This window comes from Ruditapes philippinarum, unplaced genomic scaffold (genome assembly GCF_026571515.1).
Source record: "Ruditapes philippinarum isolate M1 unplaced genomic scaffold, ASM2657151v2 ctg649_1_1_1_1, whole genome shotgun sequence".
NCBI lineage: Eukaryota > Metazoa > Mollusca > Bivalvia > Venerida > Veneridae > Ruditapes > Ruditapes philippinarum.
Genome location: NW_026852209.1, coordinates 246,234 through 262,106, shown reverse-complemented (window position 1 = coordinate 262,106; position 15,873 = coordinate 246,234). Strand labels below are relative to the sequence as shown.

Here is a 15,873-nt window from a genome sequence, read left to right as displayed (position 1 = left end):
AATAGAATTCTGTACAATCTTTACTAGGAATAACGTCAATTTGGTGATATAATTTATTGTTATAATGAAAAAAACTTAACAAAACACATTTATTTATCCTAAAATCAAACAACGTTTACAATGCTAACAGTTAAGACATTTAATAGATAGGATTTTGTTGATTTAATTATCCACAAGCATCACATAAATTTGCATTGTATCTTAAAATGTTATCTTATAAAATGCATAGATATACCCTTAAATGTAATTCTAATTCAGTATCAGCCTCAGTGTTTCTTCTCATCCCTGTGGCTAAATGTTTCTGCTTAAACACGGGTGGGTTATCATCTGTGTCCGTGACGGTGATTAAAACTTTGATCGTTGTTTGTTCTTTAACTTTGTTCTTTTTTATTATATTGGTTTGATTTAATCCACAGTATGTAGTATTATCCGGAAGCGAACAATCGTTCACTTTTATTTCCAGTTCCATAGAATGGGCCCTTTCATAATCGAGTTTTTTAATATTGTATATCTTTCCATCAGTTTTACTTATGTTAAAGTATTCCGTCCAATTTGACTCTATAAAAATAAAATTATATTAACATATAATATGACAGAATCTGAAAAAAAATCAACTTAATTATGAAATAAGTTAAATATATACTATAATCTCATAGAAATGAGATTCAAGCTTAGAATATGAATAAGCGTCATAATAATCCAAGTATCAAACATTTTTAACTTTGCATTTGTGACAACTTAGGTTAGACTTAATGAGGCTAAACATTTTCAGTTTTGTTTCTCAATAACAGGTATAATATATATAATCTACTTTCATGACTTATTTGTTATAGTATTAATATATGTACGTACTTGTCATTTTATAGCAAAGTTTTGAGGTTTTGTCATCATCTGTAGCCGTTACTTGTTTAACACTGTCTTTGAAAGTACTGTTTTCAGATAGTGTTAAAGTTGTTATATTATTGGTAAATGATGGCACATGGTCATTTACATCTAGTATATGAACAGTAATGAATACTGGTTCCGATGATAATGGTGGTTTTCCTGTATCTGTTGCTTGAATTTCGAGCTGTTAAATATTAGAAATAAACATTATTATATAATAAATATTAACAAAATTGCAATTAACACACAAAAAAATCAAATTCGACCCCCCCCCCCATTAAGGAAAAACAACAACAACAACAACAACAATCAATAACAACAAACATGAGCACCGCTAGGCGGAGCGTTATATGCCCGAAAGTGTTTTTTTTTTTAGAAAGGATAAAACCTTTGTAAGACATGAGAATTAAATAAAGTATTAACTCCTTCAAAATAGCTGAAGAACCTTCATATATAAAAATTATACAGTTACTGTTTCCAAAGCGCCACCATCAAGTTGTTGTCTTGAAAGTAAAAATGCTATGACGAATGGGCGGAAAGACGCCAGGGGTATTACATAATATAATCAAATTTTTTAGGGCGTATAATAAATGTACTAATTATAAGCGATTAACCTTTCAAGTTTGACAGTTGTAAAACTGTTAAAAATATCAAGGTCATTTGATATTGACCTTTGACCTTGTGACCCCAATATAGATATCGATCAATATAGGCAATCATCCAATGAAGTTTGAACACTGTAAGCCAAATGGAACTTGTGTTATGCTCCAGAAAGCACAATCTTCACTGTTAAGGTCATTGTGACTCTGACCTTTAAACTTATCAAAAAAATCAATAGGGGTCATGTATTGGACATGGCTGTTCATCCTATAAAATTTTACAGCTGTAGGTTGATTAATACTAAAGTTTTTTTTAGCGAAAATCGTTTTCAGCTTTAAAGTAATAGTGACCTTGACCTTTGACCTTGTGGCCCAAAAATTACTAGGGGTCTTTTACACAATATTGACAATCATCCTATGAAGTTTGGGCCAAATGGAACTTAAGTTATGCCCAAGAAACCGCAATTTTCAGTGTTAAGATCATTGTGACTCTGACCTTTGACATTGTGACCCTAAAATCAATAGGGGTCATGTATTGGACATTGCTGTTCATCCTGTAAAATTTTACAGCTGTAGGTTGATTAATACTTGAGTTATTGAGGGGAAACTATTTTCAGTTTTAAGGTAAAAGTGACCTTGAATTTTGACCTTGTGACCCTAAAATCAATAGGGTCTTTTACCTAATATTGAAAATCATCCTATGAAGTTCGAAAACTGAAGGCCAAATGGGACTTAAGTTATGCTCCTGAAACCACAATTATCAGTGTTAAGATCATTGTGACCCAGACCTTTGACTTTATGACGCTAAAATCAATAGGGGTCATGTATTGGACATGACTGTTCATCCTATAAAATTTTCCAGCTGTAGGTTGATTAATCCTTAAGTTATTGAGCGGCAACTGTTTTCAGTTTTAAAGCAATAGTGACCTCAATAGGGGTCTTCTACCCAATACGGACAATCATCAAATGAAGTTTGAATATTGTAGGCCAAATGGAACTTAAGGTATTTTCAGTTTTAAGATTATAGTGACCTTTGACCTTCTAATCCTGAAATCAATCAATAGTTTGAATTTTGATGGCCAAATGAAACTTACTTTATGCTCCGGAAACCAAATTGCTAACGGACGGATAACATAATATGCCTGAAACTCTTTCGGGAATACAAAAAGAAAAAAAAAACAAAAAAGAAAACAAAAGAAAATAAAACAGAAAAAAAACACGCACAATTTTTCGAACAATATAGCCTTTGTGTTATACGGAATGCCGTTAGGGTCATTGCCTATTAATGTGTTGATCTGAAACGCGATAGTCGATAATACGATGGTGAAAACGCGAAATCACGAAACTACGATGGTGAAAACGCGAAAGTACGATGATGAAAACGCGAAAGTACGATGATGAAAACGCGACAGTACGATACTACGATGAGGAAAACGCGATAAACTATCGTGTTTTCACCATCGTACTGTCGCGTTTTCACCATCGTAGTTTCGTGATTTCGCGTTTTCATCATCGTACTGTCGTGTTTTCATCATCGTACTATCGCGTTTTCACCATCGTACTATCGCGTTTTCATCATCGTACTGTCGTGTTTTCATCATCGTACTATCGCGTTTTCACCATCGTACTGTCGTGTTTTCATCATCGTACTATCGCGTTTTCATCATCGTACTATCGTGTTTTCACCATCGTAGTATCGTGATTTTGTGATTTCACCATCGTGCTATCGACTATCGCGTTTCAGATTAACACATTCATAGGCGATGGCCCTAACGGCATTCCGGAATGCCGTTAGGGCCATCGCCTATGAATGGTTTGATCTGAAACGCGATACCCGACAGTACGATGATGAAACGCGAAATCACGGAACTACGATGGTGAAAACGCGACACTACGATGGTGAAAACACGATAGTTTATCGCGTTTTCATCATCGTAGTATCGTACTGTCGCGTTTTCATCATCGTACTTTCGCGTTTTCATCATCGTACTTTCGCGTTTTTACCATCGTAGTTTCGTGATTTCGCGTTTTCACCATCGTATTATCGACTATCGCGTTTCAGATCAACATATTCATAGGCGATGGCCCTAACGGCATTTCGTAGTGTTAGGCCGTGTCTACACCTATTCAAGTTTCTTACATGTCACATTTAGATAAGCTAAATAAATGGCCCTTTCAATATTTAATCAGGCACAATTTTTACTGGAATGTCTAATTAAGATTGCCCAGGATTTATACCTTTGTCTTTGCAATCCTATCATGTTTCTGTAAAATATGTGAATAAAAAAAGCGGGAAAATGGTGCAATTAGCTAAAAACAATGGAGTAAATATAGAGAATAATAGGTTGGTGCCGTGGATGGAGAAAGTTTATCTGGCGAGGCGGAGGAATTTATTGAGTGAGCCGAAGGCGAACCCAATAAATTCCGAAGCAGAGCCAGATAAACTTTCTGCATCCACGGCACCAATCTATTATTCTATTTATCCTGTCACCTTTTTTTTTAAAAGAATTTTATTAGGCAAACTAGCTTTAATCACACTATCGGAAATGTTTAGAAGAACTATATAGGCCTAAACAAAGAAGGCCCGAAGCGTTATCTCCCTGTGTATTTTCACATTGAGGACTCCATTTTGTTTGAAAAATGTGATAAATTAAAACAATTTTTTGTCGAATTTTGTTGTGAAAACTATCTAGAATGAAAGAAAATGGTCTAACTAAGAAAATGAATTCGAGCACCAATATCTTTTATTCAGTCGTTAACGCTGTACAGACGTTTAAAGTATTGTTTAAGTGACGTCACAAAGTAGCGCCAAACAGCACGTGCAAAACAATCAAATCAAGTACGCTATTTTAATGTCGCAAACGAGTTAAGTTTTACATTTATTCACTTTTAATAATTTTTATTTCGCTTGAACAATTAAAGAGTGAAATAAAATAAACAAACAAAATTTTATCAACGTTTCCAAAATTCGTTATTCTACACACAGAAGATTTAACTAACGTTTCTATTGGAAACTCTGAGGCGAAAACACATTTAACCACCAAATTTAATCATAATTATATTTTTTCTTGAAAAGTAGTCCGGCAAACAATGCATACCACGTGATCAAGTGCCGTAGATCAGTAAAAATATACGGCACCTTGTTATCGGGCCGAAATTGTTACAAGTGACAGGATAAAAAATTGAAATGTGTACATTCTTTTAATTAAAATAATGGAAAATGTGAGAAAAATATTGTTTGAGCTGATAAATTGATGCAAATTCTTTATTTGATGAAAGTTATTCACTAAATGAACTAGATCATTTAAAATCCATTTTGACTACTTGAAAAACTGATTTTTTTTTTGGCTCTTCTGTGTATCAGTGTATTGATCTGTTCCTCTGACCAAGATATTTTATACATTTACTAAAATTTACAGATCATGAACACTGAATCAGTAACAAAAAAGTCAGAAAATAAAAAAAACAAAAACAAAACAACAACACTATCACACCTTCAGGGCACATGTTTTGTGTCAAACCGGTGTTATCAGTGTCTTGACAGCCAAAAACTTGTAGAAAAATAGAACGTGTTCTAACTTTCTTGCAAGGAATTATCTTCTTGAATGTCACATAATTTCTCTTTAAAGCTCATTCAAGTAGGGTGTCTACACTATGCAATACAACTGAATATGGTACTTGCATTCAAGACTTGGATAGGTGTAGACGGGCCCTAACATAATGCTTTGAAATTCATTTAAGTTCGTTACAGTTAAGAAAACATCCCGCCGTATTTGGATTCGAACCCAAGACAACTCGCTTATAACAACGCTCTGGACCACTGAGCCACTACAGTATTACTGGGGGTACATGTGCACCCAAATGTAACATATTCGACATAATATTTAATAAGCATTGACATAGACCACATTTTCAGGCTCATTATTTGTATTACCTGAATGTCTTACTGGAAATTTAAAGTAGTTTTGAGTAGAAGAAGTAGTTATTATTTTCCTTACCGTGTAACTATCCTTTTTTAAAACATCTAATTTATGGTTCACGATTAATTTTCCATCTTGTGTCAAGTTGAACGCACTGCTTTCATTACTTTGTGATACAAATTTAAAAATTGCATATTTGTTTACATCTGAAAAATCACCGTCTGTATAACTGAAATTATGAACGTTTGCCCCAACACTGGCACACTAAAAGAAAATAAACATGAAGATTTTAGTGATTACTGAAGAATAAATGCAGTCATACTCTTAGTCTAAACTGTGGTAGATTTATTTAAATTTTCAAAAAGTTATCATCAAAATGATAATGATCAGTTATAAAGATTGATGCTCGGCAAGTCTAATATTAAGACAAGAATGCATTAGTGAAACAATGCTATACCATCGCATTAATATAACAGAAGTAGATTTGTTTGTTATTATACAATTGAACTTTGCCATAATGCAATAGTGTCTAGTGCATTTGGGGGTCTACATCATATTTTAGCATGTCAAATCATTAGACACATGTGCAGATGTGTCTAATGTTAAGATACAAAGGCCATAGTGCAATAATTGATTCAAAAATAAAAGAATTTTTATTGACAAAAAAAGGTATTAAGTGTATAACATAGGTGTATTAAACTTTGAAATGCAGGTAGAGTAACTTTTTATATAAGTTTTTACTATATGTACATAATGAAAATCAATGACCTCAAGGCGGGGCCAATTTTGACCCAATGGCTATAATTTGAACAAACTTAGTAGAGGTTCAATACACAATGTTTCATGACAAATATCAAACTAGTCTTTGTCAATTCCGAGTGGAAGTTTTTTAAAGTTTCATTGAATACAATTAAGAAAAACCTATAATTCCCGGGGCCAGGCCAATTTTGGCACTATGGGCAAAATTGAAACAACAGCAGACTGGCGTATCCTTGAGTTTTACCCATGTCGGAAATTTCATCTGGCATAGGGTTGCCAGATGAGTCTCGTGCAAAAAAAAACAACGTAATTTTAGCGCACTTTATGAATGAACCGCGTTAAAATGACGTCGTTTTAGAAGGGAAATATGTGCTTAGGATGACGTCATTTCGCCGTTGTTATATAAGTTGTAAGTTCATACGCTATTGTAAGAAAATAGTTACGGATGAAATGACTTTAATTTCCATGAATTTATATCATAGTGAGGTAAACCATTTTAAATATGAAATAATATGGCAAAATATGCAAGAAAAAATACCTGACAAATGTTTACGATTCGGATCGGAATATCCAACCCTCGGGAACCCTAGCGGCTCGGTTTATATTTACAAATAGCCGTTTATATAGGGCCATATAACCTGTCAACAATCTTTATAGCTAATAATATAATCTATATCACGCGCACGCGCACGCGCACGCGCACGCGCACACACACACACACACACACACACACACACACACACACACAGAGGTGAATCGCTATATGCCATAGCAGATTCTGCGGTGGCATAAAAGTACAGCAGGTTAGTTGACGAAATGCATTATATAATGTATATAATGTATAGTGCAATTTACCTCGTAAAGACTCATTTTGTTCCCGACTGGAATATTCGTTATATTAGGTTTATGGTCGTTTATGTCGGTAACTTCGATAGAAAGTTCAGCGGTACCATTTAATTGAGGATAACCATGGTCGTATGCTATAACTGTAAGATTATAATATCCTATTTTGTCTTTTAAATGGTGTTTTACTTTAACAATACCACTGTTTTCATCGATTGTAAACAAAGTTGTATTCGATGAATTACTAATCTTATACGAAATCTTGGCGTTTTCTCCAATGTCTTTATCATTTGCCGAAACAGTAGTTATAAGTGTTCCATTTGATTTGGTTTCTTCAACTCTAGCACTGTATTCGACCTTTGTGAAGTTTGGGCAGTTATCATTTATGTCTTCTACGATAACTTTTACAGTTGTATCATTGCTTTTTTGTTCCTTTATGTCAACAGGATTATCTTTTGCCAATATATGCAAGTTATATTCAGGCGTGCTTTCCCGGTCGACTGTATTTCTTACCGTGATCACCCCCTTTAAGAAAGTAATAACAAATAAATCATATGTAATGCTGAATCAGAAAATGCTTTGCATATATATACTTTTTATAGATATATGCTGCTGATAAAGTATTAATTGCAAATATAAAAAAATACGTTGTGTGTGTGTGCGTGCGTTCGCACTCGCGCTTGTGTGTGCGCGTGTGTCCGTGTGTGTGTATGTGTGTGTGTGTCTGTGTGTGTGGTGGGGGTAGCCAATTCCAAGGAATATATCTTTTATTATGCGTGACAACAGATTCATATTATTATAAACTTTCTCGTACTGTTGTATTATAAGTATAAGCTATTGTTCTTTACGGCAAGCTAAAGACTTATGCTGAAAGCTCAGATGGCAATTTTAGTTTCAAAAAATATTTGAAATATATATATTACATGTACTTACATAACGCAAAAGCATAAACTATTTATGTTTTTGGTTTACATGCAGACATGATATTTGAAAGAGTATACTTGCAATATTGTTGAAAGATCTAGGTGTAAAAACTACACAAATTGTTTACATATATTATGAACTTGGAAGTATTTGTTTGAAGTCTCAATAAATGTATAATGTTTCTAAAAACTGGATTTGAGTGTTATGTTGGTCAGACAAAAATGAAATGCGTGCATAAAGAGTAATATATGTCGACATATATTATTTGAAAATGCTACTAAGTAAATTGGAATACTGCATCTTTTAGATAACAAATATTTTCAATTAAAGTATTGATGTTAACAAATGGGTCATTTGTATGTGATATTCGATATATAAATTAATCTTATTATTTGTGGCACAATTAAAAAAGTTGATGTATTAGATTTATTACAAGAATCAGTAGATTTATCTATACTTGTTTTATATATATATATATATATATATATATATATATATATATATATATATATATATATATATATATATATATATATATATCAAACCAGAATTGAATTCAAAATAACTTTGATATATATATAACAATAATATTATAGCTTATTATTATGTCCCTTTAAAATGTTATAAGAGTAACGTCCCTTTACACTGTTTTGACGTCGTAACCAAGCGACGTTATTAACGTCATTATCTTGAAGATCCTTTTAACGGGTGAATTATATATATATTCAGGATCAGGGAAATTAACAAAATTAATAATCTTGCAAATCAAGACTGAAAAATATATAATGTATATATAGAAATGTAAATGACTTACCGTACTTTTATTTATTTCGAAAGCATTTATAGTGGGATCAATGAAATATGTGATGTTTCTATTTGGGCCTTCATCGGCGTCGGATGCATTTATAGTCAAAACGATCGTCCCATTCTCTGAACTTTCATTTAGGTAAACAGTTCTATTGAATCCTCCGAATTTTGGTGCGTTGTCGTTAAAATCATCTACGACAATACTAACATTAACATCTTTGCAATTTGGTGGAATACCATTGTCAGTTGCAGTGACATTAACGTATACAACTGTTCTATTTTCTCTATCTAATTCACCAATTTTCGACAGGATTCCTGTAAAAAGAGTTAAAGATATTTTACGGAATATGAAAACGTTTCCAGATAAAGAACATTGAGATATGAAATTATTTTTTGAAAACATTAGACTTGTCTTAAGAATAAAATATCAATTAAACTTCTAGCAACCTAAATTTCTTTTGTAACTTTCTGATAATGCAACTCATAATGCACATTAATTCGTACTCAGCCTATTTCGTATCATAAAATATTTTTAATAGGCTATCACTTTTGTATAAAAGAAGGAATTCCTTTTTTTCGAGAGTTGCTAGTACAGTTTACAATAGGGAAAGAAGAACGAAAATTCATCTTATATCGTAGCCATCACAAGATTACAAGTGCGCACTGGTTCGCCAAGTGACAAACTGATTCCAGTAACCCTATCCAACTTTGTTTGCGGGACCCGGGTGTAATTAATATGAGCTCAAATCATCTTGAACCTGGTAATTTGAACTGACATTACATGACTGAACTTGTATGTTTAGTTGTTTCATCGTATTCAATTTCAATATCAGATTGGATATGGCTGTATTAAACCCTAATCTGAACTGATCAAGATATCGTTTACATGACATTGATTGCTTGTGAAATATCATTTAATATACAGGTAAACGTCGCGTGGCCATGACTTAAACAATACCCCGGTTCCTCCTCTACAACCCAAAACCCTTAAAACATCATCCAAACATCATAAGTATTGACAAAAATAAAATTTTATGAAAAAAAAAATATGACTCTAAAAAAATATAAAGGTATTTTACTCTACTTTCATTTTGCATAGAAATATCACTTGCATCTAAACTATCAGCGCATATATTCATCAATTTTTCACCAATCTTTAACAATCCTGGTGTCAAATCTTAGATAAATAAATACTATTTAAGAAAACAACACTGGCACCTTCGCTGATTATACGTAGCAAGAAATATTCGGCAAAACTCTCACGAGTAAAACACACTAAATTTATAGTGAATGAATATTTCTTTGTCTTGCGTATTTAAATATGATAAAATTATTTCCCTTTAAGTATTTTCATGTGACCAATGAAAATACTCCATTTGGAAACAATCTGCTGCGCCATTTTACTTTCATTTTGGATTGAGAATTTGACATATAGGAAAAAAGGGGCGTTATAGTTTCATATGATGCTTTGATTGAACCATAATTACAAATAATAATTTTATTTTATCATATTTAAATACGCAAGACAAAGAAATATTCATTCACTGTGAATTTAGTGTGTTTTACTCGTGAGAGTTTTACCAAAACAGTACAATGAGATCTCTTCCGAGTTTCATTTGTTGACAGTTTGGGCTTAAATATTACTTGCTACGTATAATCAGCGAATATGTCAGTGTTGTTTCCTTAATAAGTATTCATTTATCTAAGATTTGACACCAGGATTGTTAAGATCGGTGAAAAAGTGATGAATATATGCGCTGATAATTGAGATGCAAGTGATATTTCTATGCAAAATGAAAGTAGAGTAAAATACCTTTATAATATTTTAGAGTCATAATTTTTTTTTCATAAAATTTATTTTTGTCAATACATTTGACGTTTGGATGGTGTTTAAGGGTTTTAGGTTGTAGAGGGGGAACGGGTATAATGTAAGTCATGGCCTCGCGACGTTTACTTTTGATTTAATATACCTGTTTTGGAATTTATCTTGAACTTATCCGTGCTTCCACCAGTCAAACTGTATGTTATTGTTCGGTTTATATCTTTGTCTGTTGCTTTAACTGTTCCAAGAATAGCTTCGTTCCGAGCATTTTCTATAATGCTGAATTGATAAGATTTGTTGGTAAATTCAGGAATGTTGTCATTAACATCTTCAAGCGTTATAGTCAGGGTAGCTAAAATTTATTGGAAAAAAGAAAGAAAGCAATGGTTACTTCTATTGCTCAAGTGTTTTTTATTATCAATATATCTAAAATCTTGCAAAAAATTTATTATATGCAAACAAAACGGTAAATTATAGAATAAATGCACCATTGTTATGCATAGCTTTAATATTTTGGCCTAGTGTTGACCCAAAGTTTAACTCTTAAAAATTGTTACCATGGCTTTACTTTTAATTGACTTAATGAAATATTTCATTACCCAAGTTGACTATCATTTTATCCTGACTTATTTATATCATGGAATCAAAACGTTATAAAAAAATGATAAAATTAATAACAAATAAAATAATGACCCTAATATAAGAAAAGTTTTTCCTAAATTCAATATATATTTTTTACCCAAGATATGCCATTTTCAATCTTATACGAACTATCATTAATATAAACATTTTTACAAATTATGAAAAACATCAATTTAAAATTGTGACCTTTAGGCTTTAAACAAGGTTTTTTCTACATCTCTGTACAGTGTTGATAATGTTTATCTTTGATTTGACGTGGTAAACTAGTTAATGACCAAACATAAATCTTCAGAATCAAACAAAATATCATAGAGACAATCATTCTTCAAACGTTTGATTTTGATAAAAAAAAGGTGCCATCTACGCATCCATTGACCAAAGATGACTAATCTTCAAATCATTCGAGCGATCATTCATATAAACATTTTACAAAGTTTGATGACGATAAAATAAAATAATCACATTTAAACTATTGTAAGCAAGTTTTTGTTTTTACTTGACATGATCAAGACATAACCTTTAGCTCAGGTGATCCTGAATATAAAACGTATGTGCTCAAGGCTTTCATAATTGAGTAATCAGATTTATTCTCAAAAATCACTTCCCTCTTCGCAAGATTAGATTGTTTGCAAAATTATTTTGAGTGACGCTTGTGTGCATGATATAATATTTTATAAGAAAAGTACTATACCTTTTGCAGTTTGAGGTAAGTTTTTTTGAGCATTTACATCCGTCACTTGAAGCATTAGAATAATTCTGGCAGCAGTTTCCCGGTCCAATTTGCCTTTTACAAAGATTGTTCCATTATTTTGATGTATTCCAAAATAATCCTTTACAGTGGTTTGGTTGAAATGAAAATAAAAACGTAAATTTTACACATTTATTTAAAACTTAATGTAATATCAGATGCATAACGCCTGTAAATCGCGATGGACTGACCATTTCAATAACTGATATAATGTATGTTATAAAATTTAAGCGTAAGCGTAAGTTCTGAACAGTGACATACATAATATTTTTAATTGACTACGTAATTTTACATAGAACAACAACAATAACAACACTTGTAAGAAATTGTTATGAATATTAACTTACAGACACGACTGATATATTAACATTTCCCCCTGTTTCATCAAACGCTTCAATGTTTGTAATATTGTATTGTAATGTATGATTTAAATCTAAATCTGTAGCTGGACAAGTTACTACAGCCTTTGAAAGATTTGCATCTTCTTTGACAGACGCAGCATACTCTGATTGGTTGAAACGTGGTGGAGAATCATTTACATCAGTGACCATTATCAACATATTTGTAGATCCGTTTCTTGGTGGATATCCTTGATCGATTGCCAGGATGGTAAGGGTATAATTTGATGTTGTTTCTCTGTCCAGAGTAACACCAAGCTGGACTTTGACCATTCCCGTCCCTGCATCGATCGTAAATCTGTCGGATCCACCTTTTATGATGATGTAGTTTAACAACTTGTTCCGCTCTGTGCCGTCATTGTCGGACGCAAACACTTGTGCCACATTAGTGTCTGTTGAAATCAGTATCAAGTAAATAAATGCAAGAAAAAATCATAAGTTAATTTTATTTGATTGTATTTAACGATCAGTTTTGATCACAATCACCTGGCTTATTAATGTTACACAATGCCAATGAAGTTATTTAATATTTGGCGTACATAATGATTTTAACATTTTTGCCACACATTTTATCAATTTTATATAAATTATCGTAATATGTCGACATTTGTAAGAAACATGTTAATAATGAAAAAGAATGAAGCAGTTTTTTACATATTAGGCAGTTTTCTTAAAACGTTTTTAAACGTATATTATTTGTTATTCCCACCTATAAGTCAACATATGAAATTTCAGCAGCTTGAAAACAGAAAGTGAGCAAAAGGAGTATAACATTAAAAGAGTAACTTTTGTTGATACTACAGATTGTTATACATTCTTGAGTATATAAGTGAATTATATTGGACGTGTACACAGCTGTCAACACTAGTCGAGTCTGATATACGTTTTTTTGCAGCTGTGTACCAGTCCAGTATATTCAGTATTGTTCTCAACCATGCTTAATGACCTCTTTATTTGACACCACCAATTTTTTACATTTTGACATGACATTTTTACTTCAGTTACTTCAGTTACAATAAGATTTTGAACTCTCAAAAATGAAACGATGCTAGATGAGGTGCCATATGAATATGATACGACACTTTTGGACTACTAGTATGTAAATGAAAACCAGGCTATTTGAAAAGTGAGATGGATTTGATATGGACTTTTTGGACTCTAAAAATGAAAAAGAGGCTAAATTGATAATATTGGATGCAATAATGATTTCTATTTGAACATCACGTGGCGCAATAGTTGAAAGTGCATTGGTTTTATTTTATAAGATTGTTTCAAGCGGATTATTGTTACCACAAATATATTTCATGAATTCATGAATAATAAGTCAGTAATGTTGAATAAGTTACTTACAATTATTTTCCGTTGAGACTGCATCCTCAGACACAGTAGCATCATAATAAGTGGAGTTGAACCTTGGGGTGTTGTCATTTTTGTCCTTTAAAATGAGTACACAAATAAATATTCATGATGACTTCATGCTCATATATATTTATGTGTTATATGTATATGCCGAGCAAAAGATACTAAATAAGTTTAAAAAAAACAGAAAAAAGAAAGAATTACAGCAGCAATTACAATCGCGACACAGTTTGTAATATTTAAAATGTTTACAATTTATGTTTGTAGCGTTAAATATATCATGACAAAATACGAAAACAAATGCGGGATCCTAACACACTTATGGAACTCCACAGAATGCTTTGTTTCAAAGGCTATTTTACTAAATAGTTACTCAAGCGTAACAAACACTTTTAAATAAATAAACATAGAGGAGCAGCTGTTTTATACAATTAGTTACTGAAAAATATATACTTTCATAAAAATCTTTGACAAGATAGCGTTGGTACCGAGGAGTTTGTGATCGATAAATTGCTTAAGTAATTGATACTTTGAATATCAAAAGTTATATTCCATACAATAAAAAATAAAAATGTCATCGTTGATTTGTGAAACATGATAACAGAGAACAAATTCTTTATATGCGAATGTTGAGCCAGTTTCAATGTGAAGTGCAGTTTGTGACTGTATTATAAAGCTGTTCTAAAACCAACATTTTAGTGGTGGCTATGCTTTCATGACTGTTCTGCCAGGCGCTGTGCCGTTATTGGACTTGCATATCGATTTGGTGATATGTCTGTATTTATTCTCTCATTTCTATAATAATTTACATGCGCTTTTGTATCTTTATCTGATCCCAAGAAGGGGAAAGTACAATTGTATTGAATTCAATTATCTCCCTTTATATCTCCCAATTTTAAAGCACGCGACTTTTCTTACATGGACAGGTTCTAGCGTCGGTGTCAACAGTAGATAATCCTGTCAGATATGCAATAAAATTTCATCAGAAACACCCTGTTGTTTCAATTCAAATTACTGATGGAAAAGTTGTCTAAGAGAGAGCTGTTTGTTTGCGTTTATGGATCACTGAATTAGTTAATCCAGCATATTTTCTTATATCTATTATAACTATCAAAACACTAGTTTACGTACTTGGCGCTGTAATTTCTGTCAAAAATGTCGCGGCTGAAAGAAACACTGTCTCAGTGTTTCTGTCACATTTCTGTCGTAAAAAGTCGAGTTTACGAAGGAAATCGCGAAATTTTCTGTCTCCAAAGTAGACTAAGCTACGCAAACATATTCCTACTCTAGGCAGCCATTTTAATCTGTGATATTTTGTTTTGATAAAAAAACGAGTTTGAGCATTAAGTCTCGATTTCTTTATACCGGGAAATGTCTACTATACGCTCCTCGCAACATTTTTGTACGATTTCGAGAAAACATCTCTTGGGTGTAAAAGTAGCACGCGATATTTTATGATAAAACAATAAATTTTTCGCGGGTTTTAAATGGCCGAAAATGTCCATCATAATTTTCAGCATACTTAAATGCACGAGATGGTTCAATTCCAATGCTTGTATTTCAAAATCGAATGCATCACGCAGGGTCTTTCAAGTCTCTAAGTCCCTGATTTAATGCTTAAATACAAAAATGTTTATGTCGATTACTTAAATTCAACATTGCACCGCTTATTTATCAAAATAAACAGTTCTAAACTTTACGTAAATCATTTAGCTTATATTCAATTGTTAATGAAGTTATTGAATACTGATAAAATCTATTCTTTCATTATTGATTATTGCCCTATGCAGAATGCGGATGCGCGAAATGCTACTTTCGTTTCTATGGAAATATCGTAACGTAAAAACGGTCTATAGAACTTTTCTTTGCACCTAGCCGGGTTTTCACTTACATCGCTGCCTGTCTCTTTACTTTCAAATTGAATTTGGTAACCAAATATAAAATCAATTAATTTCTTAGTGTTTGCTTCTGATAATCAAAAGCAAAGTTTCATGTAAAATAAAATAATCATTTTTGTTTTTGCGTACTGCCTAACTGGATTATATATTCTCAAATAAAATAGCATATAGAGATTACGTTTTATCACCGATGATCTAGTTGAGGTTAAAGTAATTAACATAATATTAATTTTATTATAGTCAAGTTGAACAGAATTGATTGCATATTT

At 32.2% G+C, this 15,873-nt stretch overlaps 1 protein-coding gene across 1 annotated transcript in view; it reads right to left on the bottom strand.

Annotated features, from left to right (window-relative positions):
* LOC132752405 (cadherin-23-like) overlaps positions 1–15,873 on the bottom strand; it is a 36,394-nt gene that overhangs the window by 12,203 nt on the left and 8,318 nt on the right. Inside the window, exons 8-16 of the mRNA XM_060742729.1 lie at positions 13,698–13,782; positions 12,297–12,739; positions 11,893–12,031; positions 10,708–10,911; positions 8,745–9,052; positions 7,019–7,531; positions 5,483–5,668; positions 853–1,069; positions 236–558 (exon numbers count right to left, since the gene is read on the bottom strand). Coding sequence (XP_060598712.1) covers positions 236–558; positions 853–1,069; positions 5,483–5,668; positions 7,019–7,531; positions 8,745–9,052; positions 10,708–10,911; positions 11,893–12,031; positions 12,297–12,739; positions 13,698–13,782 — 2,418 coding nt within the window. The remainder of the gene's footprint in view (positions 1–235; positions 559–852; positions 1,070–5,482; positions 5,669–7,018; positions 7,532–8,744; positions 9,053–10,707; positions 10,912–11,892; positions 12,032–12,296; positions 12,740–13,697; positions 13,783–15,873) is intronic.